The sequence below is a fragment of the Micropterus salmoides genome, unplaced genomic scaffold, assembly GCF_014851395.1.
Source record: "Micropterus salmoides isolate LMB-PRFRI ecotype aquatic unplaced genomic scaffold, ASM1485139v1 Ms_hic_scaffold_3444, whole genome shotgun sequence".
Taxonomy (NCBI): Eukaryota; Metazoa; Chordata; class Actinopteri; order Centrarchiformes; family Centrarchidae; genus Micropterus; species Micropterus salmoides.
This window is the reverse complement of record NW_024042756.1, coordinates 1-16356: the sequence shown is the minus strand read 5'-3', so window position 1 is coordinate 16356 and position 16356 is coordinate 1. Positions and strand designations below refer to the sequence as shown.

General features: G+C 42.6%; 1 protein-coding gene across 1 annotated transcript; it reads left to right on the top strand.

The window, feature by feature from the left end:
• Positions 1-2500: 2500 nt before the first annotated feature.
• Positions 2501-11828, top strand: LOC119884444 (serine protease 33-like). The gene is made up of 7 exons (XM_038694847.1): positions 2501-2596; positions 2677-2929; positions 3402-3564; positions 5137-5410; positions 7804-7943; positions 8015-8263; positions 11412-11828. The coding sequence occupies exons 1-5, from the start codon at positions 2555-2557 to the stop codon at positions 7828-7830; spliced, it is 759 nt and encodes a 252-aa protein (XP_038550775.1). The 5' UTR covers positions 2501-2554; the 3' UTR covers positions 7831-7943; positions 8015-8263; positions 11412-11828.
• The last annotated feature ends 4528 nt before the right edge of the window (positions 11829-16356 follow it).

Here is a 16356-nt window from a genome sequence, read left to right as displayed (position 1 = left end):
ATGCATAGACGACACTTAAATGCATCAGACAAAGGACTTGTCTCTGTATTTGTCTCATTAGACCGATTTGACACAAGTGACCACCATATTTTATTACAGTGACTGGAACATTTCATTGGCATTAGAGGAACCGCTCTAAGCTGGTTTAAGTCCTATTTATCAGATCGATCTCAGTTTGTACGTCTTAACGATGAATCCTCCATGTACACCAAAGTTAAGTGCAATTTATACTTCTGCTTCAAATCGACGGCATAGGTTACACAGAGGCTACGCCGTCGCCTGACGTGCACCTCCTCCAAAATGTATCTACACATCATGTTGACGTGGACCGTAAGCTCTGTGATTGGTTGGCTGGGTAGCCTCGCAATGCCTCCGAGCCGACGGAAGTACCCCACGCTTTGAAGTAACATTTACTAGCGGCCAAAACGGCAGCTGTAACACAGTGAATCAATATATTTGACCGTCGCAATCCGAGCGAAATGACTCGTTTCGCTATCAGAATGTGATCCTTTCAGTCAGTAACATTTGAAAATGCTACACCGGCCACACGTATACAATTTTATCCCCATTTACATTAGCGGAGTGCTAAAACGGAAGTTAGCCTACTCGGCCGGCAAGAGTCAAAGCAGTGTACGCTGTAGTGCTCCTGCTGACTAGCGTTTGGGGGCGGAATTGCAGAATGACGGACACACCTATGCACAAGTATAAATGCATGGCTACGTGCATAGCCTACGGCATAGGTACGCACATAGACCCTACGCAGGAGTATAAATGGGCCTTTAGTCATGGAGCTCCACAAGGATCTGTGCTTGGTCCAATCCTGTTCACTTTACATATGCTTCCTTTAGGCAATATTATCAGGAAACGTAAACTTTCACTTTTATGCAGATGATACTCAATTATATCTATTGATCAGGCCAGATGAAACCAATCAGTTTGCTAAACTTCAAGCACGCCCTAAGGATGTTAAAACCTGGATGACCTGTAATTTTCGATTGTTAAACTCAGATAAAACTGAAGTTATTGTTCTGGGGCCCAAGTAAAGTTGTTGTTCTGGATGGCATCGCCCTGGCCTCCAGCACAACTCTGAGAAATCTTGGAGTTATCTTTGATCAGGACATGTCGTTTAACTCTCAAATTAAGCAAATTTCAAGGACTGCCTTTTGTCACCTACATAATATTGCAAAAATCAGGAACATCCTGTCTAAAAATGATGCAGAAAAAATAGTCCATGCATTTGTTACTTCTAGGCTGGATTACTGCAATTCCTTATTATCAGGCTGCTTGAAAAAGTCCATTAATTTAAAATCCTTCCTCTTACCTACAAAGCCCCTAATTTTCAGGCACAATCTTATCTTAAAGAGCTCATCGTACCTTACTACCCCACCAGAGCACTGCGCTCCCAGAATGCAGGGTTACTTGTGGTTCCTAGAGTCTCCAAAAGTAGACTAGGAGCCAGAGCGTTCAGCTATCAAGCTCCTCTCCTGTGGAACCAGGTTCCAGTTTGGGTTCAGGAGGCAGACACCATCTCCACATTTAAGAGTAGGCTTAAGACTTTCCTCTTTGATAAAGCTTATAGTTAGGGCTGGCTCAGGTAGTCCTGAACCATCCCTTAGTTATGCTGCTATAGGCCTAGACTGCCGGGGGATTTGCCATGATGCACTGAGCTCCTCTCTCCTCTTCATCTCTTTCTTACATGTTTCTAACTCTACTACTTCCCTCTCCTGTAGTTTGCTGCTCTCTCGTCCCTCTCCTCTCTCCGTCTGTTGCTCTCTGCAGGTGTTTCTGGCTCTGGAGCTGTGGGGTCTAGATCTGTGGTTGCGAGCTTCCTGCTGCCGCCACTGCTACAATTATTATTAATCCTACTATTATTATTAATTTTACTAGAATTATCAATAACATTGTTTATTTTCTGTCTGCACCACAACCACTTTTACCTTTTATGCAGTTCTATGTGGATATTGTGTTGCATCACCCCCTCGTCCTCTTTCGCTATCCAACGCTGGCCACCAAACCTGAGTCACAGTTCCGGTCGAGGTCTTTCTACCTCCTAAATGGGAGTCTTTCCTTGCCTCCGTCACCAAGTGTTCATAATAATAGATGGTACAATCTAGACCTGCTATATATATAAAAAGTGAATGAGGTAACTTTTGTAATGAATTGGCGCTATATAATTTGAAGTACTGCAAGTGTTTTGAAGTTTGGTGGCGGACCTGCCCTTTGGTTTAACGCTACTCATTGTACCTTTAATGGGCTAAGACATAGAAAAACAGCTGGCATGGTCCTTTGGGTTCAAGTAGGGACAATGTTTGCTTGATCCATAGAGGAACATCTGGCAATACTTCCGGTGTGCCACAGATCACTGATGCATTTATTGAACTCCCATTTTGTTTGAAACCATTTCAAAACATGTGAACACTTGTTTATTAAACTAAATTTGTGTCTCTTTAGTGTCCCTGCCTTTCCCACAAAACCTAATGGAGGTGCAGCTGCCATTGTTGGGAACAGAGAGTGTACCTGTACCTACGGATTGAGTTTGATCACAAACAACAAGATGTGCGCCGAGTTAAATGTTGGAGGGAAGGGCATCTGTCAGGTGATCAGTTTTACTCCTGTGTTCGAGTCTATTTTACCTTCTGCAAAGATTCCTTCTCCTAAATGTTTCTTTCCGTAAAGGGGGATGGAGGAGGTCCGCTGGTGAGCAAGCAGGGCGGTCGCTGGATCCAGGGGGGAATCACGAGTTTCCTCAGTAATAAGGGCTGCGCAGTGCCTAATATCCCGTCAGGCTACACCCGAGTGTCCCAGTATCAGTCCTGGATCAACAGCCAGATCACCATCAACCAGCCGGGCTTCATCACCTTCACCTCCACAGGGACTGACGGTGACCTCAGCGTCACCTGTCCTGCCCTGCCACCACCCATAGCCCAAGGTAAGTTTTGCCTCAGAAAGCTTATATTAGATACTTTTCTTCTTCTTCTAACAAACAGTTTCATGTTTTGTTTCAGAATCTATTTGAATGGAGATGTGTTCATTTACTGTTTTGCGCAATGAAGTTCATGGCAACACCATGGTTGTTAAAACAATAATGTTATACCATTGAGATCACAGGAGTGAGTCTCGCTCACAACTAGATGCTGAGTCACAGTTTTACTGCTAACTTTTTAACTTGTTCTCCATCTACCATTTGGACGTTTCAAACATTTTGTTAGACATAAACTTTGTAAACCCTGAGCAAGACACTTAACCCCTCGTTGCTCCAGAGGCGTGCAACCTCAGACATATATAGCTTTTTAAGTCGCTTTGGATAAAAGCATCAGCTAAATGTAACATAATCATTATTGTTTGTATTTGCTGTCAACCCTGGATTGTTCACCCTGTGTCTTTATTGTCCCCCTCCTCAGTGTGTGGTCAGCCTACGCTCAACACTAAGATCGTTGGAGGACTGGTGGGCTCTGCAGGCAGCTGGCCCTGGCAGGCCAGTCTGCAAAGCTCTGGAACCCACTTCTGTGGAGGAACCCTCATTAACAATGAATGGGTGCTGACAGCTGCTAACTGCATCACAAGGTAACTAGTGAGGATAGGGTCAGCAGAAAACAACATGCCACACAGTCCTGTAAACAGCCTGCCTAAGGCAGTGTTTCCCAACCTTCCCCACCTAGACCCACTCGAATCTGAATGATTTTATCATTCATTACCATTCAAGGATAAAATCTGGATTGTTTCAAGCTGTGGTGATTGGAATCAAGCAGACAATGCCTCCTTTTTGAGGGGTCACCAGCCAACAAGGTTTGGAATAACTGCTCTAAGAGGCAGAGATGAAAATGAATAAGAGGCAACCTAAGCCTAAATCACACGACACGTTTTAAGCCCACTTTCCCAGTCGGTAAGCTTGGCAACCGTCAGGCTGTCATCAGGGGTAAATCAGCCACTCATTACGTGTGAACTACTCGAAGACCCATCAGAACAGCTCCTGACCCGATGTGTCAGCGATGCGTCTGGGAGCATCACTGACACATCGGTGGAGGAGTATCTGGAGGAGTTCAGCCGACATCCACATCCAGCCAATGAGAGCAGGCAGTACTTTTTCATTTCAAAACACTTTCATCTCCATCTCTCGCTGTAGCTCAGACAATCCCTACCTGTTTGTGCTAATCCATTCTTTCACCCAGATTCTTTGTCTTTGTAATTGCCATCTTAATAATAACAGCTGTTTTGTCTGTAGGTTTGCGTCATTTCCCATTTCACGTGTGTTTTCTTGACAAATCGTGGTTTGGAGACCAGTGTCGGGTGACACAGCCGCAGTCCACTCGTGTAATGTGTGACCCCCTCTCACCGATCAGTCACGTAGTGTGAACGTCACAACGACTTCAAGACTCCCATCACAAGACAGCCGACGCTGAAAGTCATGTAGTCTGCATGAGTTTAGTCTGCATTTTAGAGTAAATTTCTGCCCTATGCAGCTCTAGAGCTAACCAGAAGAGAGAATACCAATGTCCCCTAAACTTTTTGAAAGCATGTGTAAACAAGTGTTCTTTTTGCGTGGCAAAAACCCCTTGGTGTCAGTTTGTAATGCACTGGGGGAAGCCCTGTAGCTTCATTTATGAAAGCTAAAAACAGGTGACTGGAGACTATTGAACATAAGTGAAGTCATGAAAGTAACGTCGTTATTTCAACCCAAGCAATGACGTTTTCCTAAACCTAACCAAATTGTGATCTTTCACAACTGAAACACAAGTTCCATTTTGAACTTCATTTGATTTGTATACTTGGAGATTGCTTTGTTGTAAAAAAAAATTTGATAAGGCAGAATGAGGTAGAAATGAATCCTTAGTTTTCTGGAATTCTCGACTGCAACAAATGCAAAGAACATGGACTGTATGTGCAGACTGAATGGAAAATTATTAATTTTAGAAAAAATTTCCATAATTAGGTCTTGAGGTCATGAAAAAGTTAATTGAGCACATGAATGACTAAGGATGATGGGTATGATATCTCCCTGTTGCCACATCTATCGGGCTCCATACGAACTAGACTAGACGTGGTCTTAAAGTGGACTTAGTGTCTGCTAAAGTGTTCTTGACTACAGTTCTGCTTTCATGTCTTTGCACTCTTTTGTTTCTCTTCTCATAACCTCAGCACAGGCATAGGCACGAGCACTCTGACTGTGGTTCTGGGTCTCCAGAGTCTACAGGGAACAAACCCCAATCAAGTGTCTCGGGCAGTATCACAGATCATCATTCATCCCAACTTTAACCCTGGAACTTTTGAAAACGACATCTGCCTCCTGAAGCTCTCCTCACCGGTGGTTTCAACGCCTACGTCCTGCCCGTCTGCCTGGCAGCCACAGGCAGCACCTTCTACAAGGGCACTGTCTCCTGGGCCACCGGCTGGGGCAACGTTGGAACTGGAGGTGGGTCAGAAAACCTGGATTACATTTATTTTCAGAGATAGTGTAACTACAGTGGAGTCAACAACTGTGTTTTTTCAGAAATTTCAATGCAAAAATGCAGTTCCTCCTTTACCAGGGGAGAAACAAATCATTCCTGTTACTGTGTGCAGGGATCCTTATATCATGATTTGTCTTGACATTAACACATAGTTTTGTGAAGAAGTTTGAATATTTTCTAAGTGCGAAGTGGAGTAGGGCCAACATAGAGGACAGCTCTCTACGTGTCAACAGGCAGGGAGGAGGGAGTACAACCACATTAAGTGACAGCAATCACTCCGACTAAACACTCAGCACAGAGTGAAACATAGAGAAGTGAGAAAAAAGGGGAAAACCAAGAATCACAATTGTAGACTTTGAGATTCCTCTGGTGGAGTGCGCTCTGATGCCCTCTGGAGCATCCATGAATCCCCTCATCCCAGTCATATTAATACTCACATTCCTCGAGGCGCGGGCCGAGGAGGTGGAGTTGCAGCTAGCTTGAACTCAAGCCTACTAATCAGCTCTAAACCTAAACTAAATTATAGCTCATTTGAAAGCCTTGTTCTTGGTCTTTCATATCCAAGTTGTAAATCACTGCAACCAATGTTATTTGTTATAGTGTACCGAGCACCTGACCTGTACAGAATTTTTTCTCAAACGGAGTGTTTTGTCCAAATAGACGACAGACAAATGTGATAAACAAGTAAGGATTCAGACAAATCAAGTCACTACACTGCACTAAACACTCTGAAGAAGGATGGAAAGGAAAAGAAAGCCTGCACATCCAGCCATCTAACCAACTACATTCAATGAAAGCAGCCGGTGTTCTGATGATGTCCGCTTCCTTGTTGAAAAATGCTACCATAGCGCCAATCAATAGCAGATGCTTCTACTACAGAATCATTTTATATTGCACCACTACTCACTCCATGTGTAGACTACTGTAAGTATACGGGGAGTATATTTTGATACTGTATTAAAACATATGATTATCCCAAAGACAGTAAATTGTGTTAATTCTATCAATTTAAACAGTGTGAATAAAGTAAGAAAGTAAATAAAAGAGGAACAGTTTAAGTTCTTTGTGCTTTAAAGAGGTCATATTCTGCTCATTGTCAGGTTCAAAATCTTATTTAGGGCTTGTACCAGAACAGGTTTCCATGGTTTAATTTTCAAAAAACACCATTTTTTTTATCATACTGCGCATTGCTGCAGCTCTTCTTCTCACCCTGTGTTGAAGGCTTCGTTTTACCTATGGATTCAATTTACAGTATATAGCACCAAATCACAACAACAGTTACAGACAGACAACAGAGTGCTTTTCATAAAAGAGCAGGTCTAGACCGTACTCTATGATGCTATTTACAGAAGCCCAACAGTTCCCAGCAAGAGCAGCACTAGGAGACAGAGGCAAGGAAAAACTTCCTTTAAGAGGCAGAAACCTCGAGTAGAACCATGACTCAGGGTGGGCGGCCATCTGCCTCGACTGAGAGATGGACTGATACATCTCACAACCACAAGATGTTTGTTGGGAGTTGCACATGCACAGTTAACTTAAGGACTTATGGATCCAATCAGAAGCAGAGTAGGGCGGGTCGTGAGAAGCCAGTAAACAGCTTTGGTTCAGCTGTACATGTTGCCGACCAGCTTAGCAACATGGACTGGAGCGAGAGTTTCAGAGTGGTGAGTTATTAATCTGTATCCATAAAGTTTTAACTGAGCTCTGTCTCTACATCACAGTAAACAAAACGAGCTGTTTTCAGGCAGTTTTCTGTGGGAGATGGGAACTCCCTTTGTGCTGGACTTTGGGCTTTTACACTTTGCAAACCTGTTACATGCACAAAAACATATATAACTCAATAAGGGGGAGGGGAAAAGCCAAAAAGTAATAATAATAATAATATATTACATTGAATTAGTCTACACTAGTAAATTTAGCCTATTTGCTGTCTTGTTCTAACCACAACATCCAGTACAACGAGCTAGCTAATTTATGTTTGTTTAAAGATAACTCATGCTACTCGCTAGAACTGCTAAGTAGCGCATCGCAATAGGTAGCATAAATCAACAGAACACTAAGAGTGTTGAGGCCGTGCATAGCCGACATGATGCCAGATGCTTTCCGCTCTGAGCCGATAGTCCGATCTCACCCCAATTTATAGACAGGGTGAGACCATGGTGGTGGCCAATCACGCGGGTGGGTATGGGAAATATTTTTCAGTACTGCGTGTGTGTGCGCGAGGGATAAACCCAGTAGCGATAGCCTTAGACGGCAAAGCCTGTACGATTATGTAGAACTGGCCGTTCTGGGTGAAACCATATGAAACCACATTTCACCACTTGTGCTGTTTACTAAACTGTATTTGTCTCTTTAGTGTCCCTTCCTTACCCACAAAAGCTAATGGAGGTGCAGCTGCCTATTGTGGGGAACAGACAGTGTAGCTGTACCTACGGATTGAGCCTGATCACAAACAACAAGATGTGTGCCGGTGCTGGAGGGAAGGACATCTGTCAGGTGATCAGTTTTACGAGTCTGATTTTACCTTCTGCAAAGATTCTTTCTCCTAAATGTTTCTTTCCGTAAAGGGGGATGGAGGAGGTCCACTGGTGAGCAAGCAGGGCGGTCGCTGGATCCAGGGGGAATCACGAGTTTCCTCAGTAATAGGGGCTGCGCAGTGCCTAATATCCCATCAGGCTACACCCGAGTGTCCCAGTATCAGTCCTGGATCAACAGTCAGATTACCATCAACCAGCCGGGCTATTACACCTTCATGTCCGCTGGGACTGACGGTGACCTCAGCGTCACCTGTTCTCCACCAAGAACTGCACGCTAACGTAAGTGCCGGCCATGTCTAGAGTTTGATGTTAACCATTTGGAAACCCCTTGGAAAGCTTTAAAATGATGTCATTTTTTTCTTGTTCAAAACACATCTGGATAGTAATGAAACACAGCATTAGTTCAGGCAGGCAACGAAGTTAAGCTCAGCTCACAGTACCAGCAGCTGATAGCAGCCATCTTAAGCCAGCCACATCAGCAGCTCAGCTGGTTAATCTCCTAGCATTCATTGGCAAATTCCATAGAAGGTGCCTTATTTAAGCTGCTGCAGCCTGCTTGCCTGCCCTCGCTGCTTTCTGTGCTACAGCTCATAACCCACCACCAACCAAGCTTTATTATGGATCCCATTGGGCATAGAATCAGAATCATTGCGGGAAATGGATTTTGGCAGAGAATTTAGCCGATAAGAATAAACAATGCTAGCAATTCAATTCAGTTATATTTAAATAGCCCCAAATCACAACAGCAGTTATCTCATAGCAGGTCTAGATGATACTCTGTGATATTATTATACCCCAAAATTCCCACACCGCTGCTGGTGTCACACTCTGTGCGTCATATTGCTACTCATGGATAGAGCCAAACAGAAGCAGTGCAGGCAGCTAACCCAAAGTTAGGATGTTTTTCACTGTTTCAGAAGTGGCATCAGACCTCCCTCCTGTCCTCCTTCCCTCTGTCTCTGCTGTGATCCTGCACTGAGGCTACCTGGCAATCTAAGCTAAACAGTTAAACTACAGACTGCTTTCATTTAGCTAATTGCCAAGCTAGAGTTAGTGCGGTGTGCTTTTATAACAGAGGATGCGAGACGTAGACAGAGCAGAACAATAACACCTTCTACAAGTTGTGCTTGTTAAACAGATGTTTCTAGAAAGCATTGTCTTTTACCCGGGAGGTTCTGTTACGCGTACTACAGTAACGAGTAACAGTAACGGGTAACTGTCGCCAACTCGAGTAGTTCAGAGTTCAGAGTCTCCACCGCAGCCTCTCTCTGCGCTGGGTGGGGGTGCATGCCCACATGTGTGTTCATGTGCAGAGGCGACACAGGCCACAGCCTGATAATAAACGTACCGACTTCAGCCCATTTAACACAGTATTTCAGGACCACCTTCTACCTGATTATTACATAATTCAGCATATGCCTGCTCTGTTCTGTACAGGGCTTCTTTATTGCTGCTCTCAGCCTCGGGCTTTCCATGTATGCACATGATGGGCAGGGAGGTGTTCCCCACATAGGCAGATCCCAGAACAGAGCCATACCGCCAAACATAACTACAATGCAAATTTGGCACTTTGGTTGTTGATCACAGAAGTCTCTCCATTATCACCCTGAAATGTAGGTTGAGGTACAGAAGTTGGCACACTAACTCCCTAACTAGGTGAAAGTCCACCACACCGACTGAGAGCAGAGTGTTTCTTCTGTTTCTGTTGTTTCTCTTTTGTGTTTACGCACACATTTTTTTTAACACAATTTTGGAGCCCAAAGTTGTACGCAACATAAAGGTCTAAGACCTGCAGAAAAAGTTCTTCCACGGTTCTTTTACTGAGAGAAGGAACTCCTGAACTGTTGTTTGCTGTGTATAATATAATGAATTCTCATTAAATGATGAATTATTTTCGTAATATGACATGTCGGAGAACACATATGTGGAATAGGTTTTGAATGTGCAGAAAGTTTTGACAATAGCAGAAAACAGGAGCTAGTAAAGTCCAGGGGTCTCATTTATTAAACTGTACATAGAAAAGACTCCAGGTTGCATACGTACAAAGCACAGGAAGTGCATAGACACAAAAATATTCTGATTTATAAAACAGTGTGCGCACATGTCCTACGCCGATTTCCCTTTATAAATCACAATCAACTTGTGGCGCATGTGAGCGAGATCCATGTTCGACCCTTTAAACGTCCACAGTTGCCTATAAATGGTCAGTGAGACGCCCCTCATTAATATTAATATGTACTGACTGCAGGGAGAAAAGGAGGCAAAATCTGACAGTAAAGCTACAAAAAGAAATTTAACTTGTGTGACACTGACGTTCCTTTTGGTGAAGCTGAAGTTATTTGGTGGGTAATAAACGCACTTTCACGCAACAATTGTGCACCGGAGGAAAACCCCTTTATAAGTGATCTGCCAGAAGGGTCAATTCTCCTGAGTAGTGACGGAGGTGGAGGGGCACACACATGCAAGACGGGATGACCCAGGTAGATGATTTGGATTCCCACATTGAAAAGAACTGAAAGATTTACTTAATAAAGTATTATTATTTTAGTTATTATAATAGTTATTATTATATTTTTCTAGATCATGTTTTTTGGCTCAAATGTAATAAAGCAACGAACACTGATAACAATATATGTAACTATGCAATCGTATTTGCTCGACTGAAACAACAAAACGGCATCAATTTAAATGCAATTTTTCCTCCTTATGAGAAAAAATTGCACTGCATTATTTTGCATGATTTATCCTAAATCGTGTTTCTTTTTGTTTGAGCTGCAAATGATCTTAAATGTTTTTTTATTGCACATCTCTGGGAAAATCGATCAAATGGGAGTTTGTTTATTAAGAAAGGCTTTCATCTGTTTGGAAAATGACTTAATATTATTACATATATTAAGATTTATAGGCCTATAATACTCAGAGGTAATATTTACATTTATTTTCGTATCCATTTAAAACTTTCATCCTTCTGCCATGTGAGTCACCGTTTCTTTTTCTGTTTTTTTAAAGATGACAACCTTTGCTGGGAAGTGGCTTACACACTTTTCCAGCCCTCTTTTGTACATACACACCGTTTAGAAATGAGACCCCAGGAGCAACTGCGGTCGCCGAATGCAGAAAAGTTCAGCCGCCTTGCTCCGGGAGGTTTTAATGTCATGTGACATGGTGACGTTTTACAGCACCGGCAAAAGTCGGACACAATTTCTAACCAGCATGCTTTATGTTAAGTCCAGCCTGCATCACGATAAGTCAGCGCTGTGACTCGCCTCATGAAGTCAAACGCACCTATAGTCTCACTTTAAATGATTGAGACATGTGGTCTTTCTGGAAATTTGCTCGTTCAGGAGAGATTGATCATAAATATTAGAATTATTTACAGCTTGACAAAAAGTTGGACTGAACTTATTTTTCCTGTTTGTTTGTTCAGAGTGATCTGGTGGTGAGCAGGGCGGCTCTCGGTTCCAGGCAGCGGGGTTAATAGGTGGAAACAAGGCCTCCAACACCACCACCTTCCTGGTTAATCTCCAGCCTCCATCAGCAACACCAACAGCACCAGCACAGCTGCCGCCAACATACCGACTACCAGCGGAGGCGCTCCTGCTCACCCCCCTTCTTCTTCTTCTTCATCCATATCCTCATCTTCTCTGTGTGAGAGATTCTGGATGGAAACTGCTTTCTCTCTAAAATAAATCTTTCTGTCTGCTTCCTTTTGCTTTGAGCGTGTGTGCTACTGCTCTCAATCTGAAGTCTAATCCAAAAGTCCTGCAGTAAATCCTCCTTCACAATGGTTTTAACCTGTTTGTGTTGAGATGTGTTGATTCAACTGTCATTTTGGAGACTGCTGTTGTGTTTGTAGCCACACGTGTATGAAAATAATAATGTTGCAAATAAAAAAATTTCTGCTGCATTTGTTGAAGTGAATTTGGTGAAAAACACATTCACACAGTTGCTATAAATATTAAAATGTATAATCATAGACACAATGTGCACATCTGCAAATCAGAATGTGAATTCATGCAATGAGAGTTTTACACCGTTAGAATATTTTTTATATTTTCTACAATGGAGCTGAGGGGTTTTACCAAATCTACCAAAAAGCAGGGCTTCTACAACAAACAGACGGGACAAATGAAAGGAAGAAGCTGAATGAAAGAGAGGAGGAACAGATTTTTTGATCATCATCAAAAAAAGAGATGAAGCTGCTGGCTAGCAGGCCGGAATGAAGGGTTTTAAGCAACAGCACAGCAGCCTACGTTATACAGGACAAACAACATTAGGTCAACACTCCCTGCCATGCAGCTCCAGAAACTAAGTCAGCCTGGCTTAGCAGGGGAACCTGGCACCAGGATGCATGTGCCTCCTGCTGCCACTTCTATCAACTGCGGCAGCTCACTCTAGCTGGGGCTCCTGGCAGCAGGATGTAAGCACGCCAAACTGTCTACTCCCATAGCAGCCGACTTTAATTTGGGATTCTGCCAGCAAAACTGCCAGTGACTCCTACTGCCCGCTTCCAATAGCCACAGCTGCTGGCTCCAAAAGGTACTCCTACACTGGGATGTTTGCGCCCTCTGCTGCCACTTCCAGCAACGTCAGCAGCTCGCTCTAGCCAGGGCTTGTGGCCTCGGGATGACAGTGCACCCAGCCGAACACTTCCAGCAACTGCTAACCTGATTGTGTCAGATGGTTTGTTACACAGAAAAATCATTGTTGGAAACCATTTGAAAAGGTCAGGAGAATGAATTTTAACCTCTTTAGTATCACTGTTTTATCAGCAAACAGTCACTTCTCACACAAGTTGTCACACACCTAATGTTAGGGCACACAGTTAGCTCATGTCATAGCTGATAGTACTTCCCCTTAGGATGCCGTTTTCTGCAAATAAAATGTGGACTGTGACTGAAGAGCATAGCTTGGGGCCCATTGGCTGGAAATGGACAATTACATGGCCATTATTATAAATTTGGTTTAAAGTTTTAGAGGCAGTGGTTCTACCAAAATCACATCCAGTTGCCTCCGAAGTCAATTCTAGACATTCTCTTCTAGACATTCACTCCGAATCAAAAAGTTGAACCGAAACACCTTCTGACCTACAAATCACACCACCTCAACATCACCCTATGAATTACTCCCAATGGGTGAGCTGTTATCTCTCACTTACTTATCTTTGGTTCGGCCTTCTTGCCAAACAGGACAAGATCAACTTCTGAATGAATGAATGAATGAATGTCTACTTTAGTGTCTTTAACCACAAAGCGATATTTATATCATTGTGAATCACTGTGACTGCTTTTAAAATAACTAAATCCTTTAAACTTACAGTATGTATAAATTGTACTTTTAAGTGGTCTAATGTCATTTGTTAATCTATCATAGGATCGGTCTTGTTATTGTTCTTTGTTGTTGTGCGTGTGCTCGTGCTCATATTTGTAACTGTGTCTTTGTCCATATGCTGCTTTTTTGGCCAGGTCTCTCTTGGAAAAGAGGTTTTAAATCTCAATGACATCGTCTGGTTAAATAATAAAAATACAAGCTCTCATGAGTCCTAAAGAATAATTATCTGATAGAGTATCAAAAGACAGAGGAGGGCTCACCCCACGTACTAGGCTTCTCCTCTGCTTCATGCTCCTGTCCCAACACTCAAGGATGTACTGGGACTGAAATTCAGCCCGGGACTTTGAGACGAACGCTGTGTGGGGCGCAGTTATTTCAATAAATAGTGGTTTACTTGCATACAGTCACTTTCATTATGATGACCTTCAAGAAACTTTTTATTACACCTGCCTCTTAAGTTTGAATAAGAAAGGCGCCACTGCACTGAACAAGACCAGGTTAGGCAAGCCTGAGTCAGTCAGAAGGCTAAAATAGTTAAATATCAGAAACTACAATGCAGTCTCATAAAATAGAATCAAATCCCTCAGCTTCAGCTCCCCTGTGCCGGACCCTGACTCTGCTTGTCCTGATTGTGCAGCTACATATGGATGTTAAGGAGATCAGTAATAAATATAACTAACAATAATCCATTTTCTTATTCTATCTATGGATGATTGCCCTGCACACATCCTGTACCTGCCACTGTTTCTGTTTCCATTGTCCTCCTACTCCTGCTTCTGTTCCTCGTGTTTCTCCTACAGTCCTCCTGTTCCTTCTCCCTTCAACTGTTGTTTATAAATATATAAATATATATAGCCTCTATGCCTACATGAATGCATATAAATTATCTGAGGTTATAATAAATGGATTACTTATCAGTACCTGCGCTGGTTCCTGCCTCATCCGCATCGCGCTGCCACAGCAGCGTTCCACTAAGGAAGAGGTCGGGTAAGTTATGCATTTAGTTGCCTCTTGTGCCAACATTTCTGTCTTTTATGTTCAGCACCACACATTTCCTTTTCCTCTTTCTTTCTTTTCAACAATGTACCTCCTCTGTTGTGCTTGTCACAAAACACTGGGCTGAGTTCAGCCCCAAGATCACATAAAGAGATTAAACTTGTCCTTGCTGGAAAGTAAACTCCTTTCATCGGCGCCATTGAGCCAATCAGATTTCAGAAAATAAGAGGATCGGTCCGAGTGGGAGGGGCCGCCTGTACCCCAGTATGAAGGTATAGGTTTGGCCCAGTCTAAAAGACACAGACCGTGTACACTGCAGCTGACCGGCCAACGCGGTCGCAAATCATTTTAAAGTTGAACATAAGAAACTGAAAAATAAAAACTCTTGAAAACCAGCTGGTTCGGCCTAAAATAGATCAGCTGTTCAGGATTGTTCCCACATTCCCAATAGCCAATCCGCCCCTGCTAACACCTGCGCTGCTACTCCCTCTCTGGAGGAACAAAGATTGGCAACATTTTAGAGAATTGTTAGAAATTAAGAAGCGTTACTGAAATGTTGTTTAGGAAAAGTTGGATAAGGGGATAAAATCGGGGTCAGAGAATCATCGACCTTTCAATAGATTAAAATCTACCTAGTTTTATTTAGCAAAGCTTAACAGCTTAACATACAAAGCCTACGTCCAGAAACACTTTGAGATAGAAGAGAAGAGAATAAAGAAACCAAACAGAATTTCTGGGTCTAAAAAGCCATGAAGCTGTTCAGAAGACACTTCCTGCTGCTTCCTCTTGTCATTTGTCACCATCTGTAGACGGTCAGAAACTAAGCAACACACTTATTCACTGGTTATACAGAGTCTGCTAATCTACGGAAGCTAGCACTTTATGTGTTTATTTATAACTCTACACTATATTTCTGACCACTGAAAATTTAAGAAAACACATGATGATGATTATCAGTATTTTCACATATTCAAACTGATCCAGGAGCTGACTTCAGATCCATCATGTTATTGTTAAAGACAGCTGCTGTCACTCTGTTCACAGCTCAGAAGGCGTGCTCAGTGGTGACATCAGCAGTGATGTCATCATAATCGCCATCCAATTCGTCACTTCCTCCAACCCGCTGGGTCATCTCCATGGAGACGGCTGGTTTGTTTCCTGTCTTCCTGCTGCAGCAGATGGACAGCATCAGACCAGTAGAGACGCAGTATGGACAGAAGACCACTAGATGGCAGCAGAGTCTGAGCACAGACAGAGAGGAGTCTGACGGAGGAGAACAAGAATCACAGTCAGGTTTGTTGCCAAGTAGGTTTTTACGGAAGCCCTAAGTGCCCATCGATTCAAATGTTGATTTACTCTGTTTCCCTTTGATAACAGGAGTATCGAAAAAAGTTTGTTTTCCCGTGCACACAATCCTGTGCCAACTGAGCTCACCAATTTCACTGGAAACTTTTCTGAAATCATCCTAAAGAAACAAACCTACCGACCCCTGTATTCAGCTATGATTTGTTATCTCAAGATCACGAGGAAATTATCCTGTTTTCACATGAAAACGGAGTAAAATCTATGGCCGCTTAGGGCTTCCGTAGTTTTACAACACACAAGGAATTTGTCTTTTTTGTGAGTAACAATAAAGAAAATAAAAAACAAGAACATTAAAAGTCAAGAATCATAAACGTAAAATAGAAAGTTGAAGAATTAAATAGTTGTTTTACAATGATTCAATGGGAGGGACAACTTATAACAGGAAGGAGGGGTCTGGACAGTTTGGTGGAATCATCTCATCAACACTGATTTATACCTTCATTTTATGTTCATTTCACACAGAAGGATCAACAAACCAAATGTCATTCGTTGGTCTCATGTAATAATGACTTTCAGTAAAATATTCAGTGTGAGAATCTAAGCTTTAAGAACTTTTGACCTTTTGACTTTATTATTAGTTTGAGAGCTGCAAGTTCAGCTTTAAAATTTAATTACTTGGATTGCTGATAACTGTAATGGTTGATTTTATGATTTTTATGAATTTTAAAATGAATCAGTTT

What these genes read in the sequence shown, in the direction of transcription:
- LOC119884444 (XM_038694847.1), top strand. Translation starts at nt 2,555, where the DNA reads ATGTGCGCCGAGTTAAATGTTGGAGGGAAGGGCATCTGTCAG. An exon ending in GAGGGAAGGGCATCTGTCAG is followed by an intron (nt 2,597 to 2,676) that starts GTGATCAGTTTT and finishes CTTTCCGTAAAG; the next exon opens with GGGGATGGAGGAGGTCCGCT. An exon ending in GCTGCTAACTGCATCACAAG is followed by an intron (nt 3,565 to 5,136) that starts GTAACTAGTGAG and finishes TCATAACCTCAG; the next exon opens with CACAGGCATAGGCACGAGCA.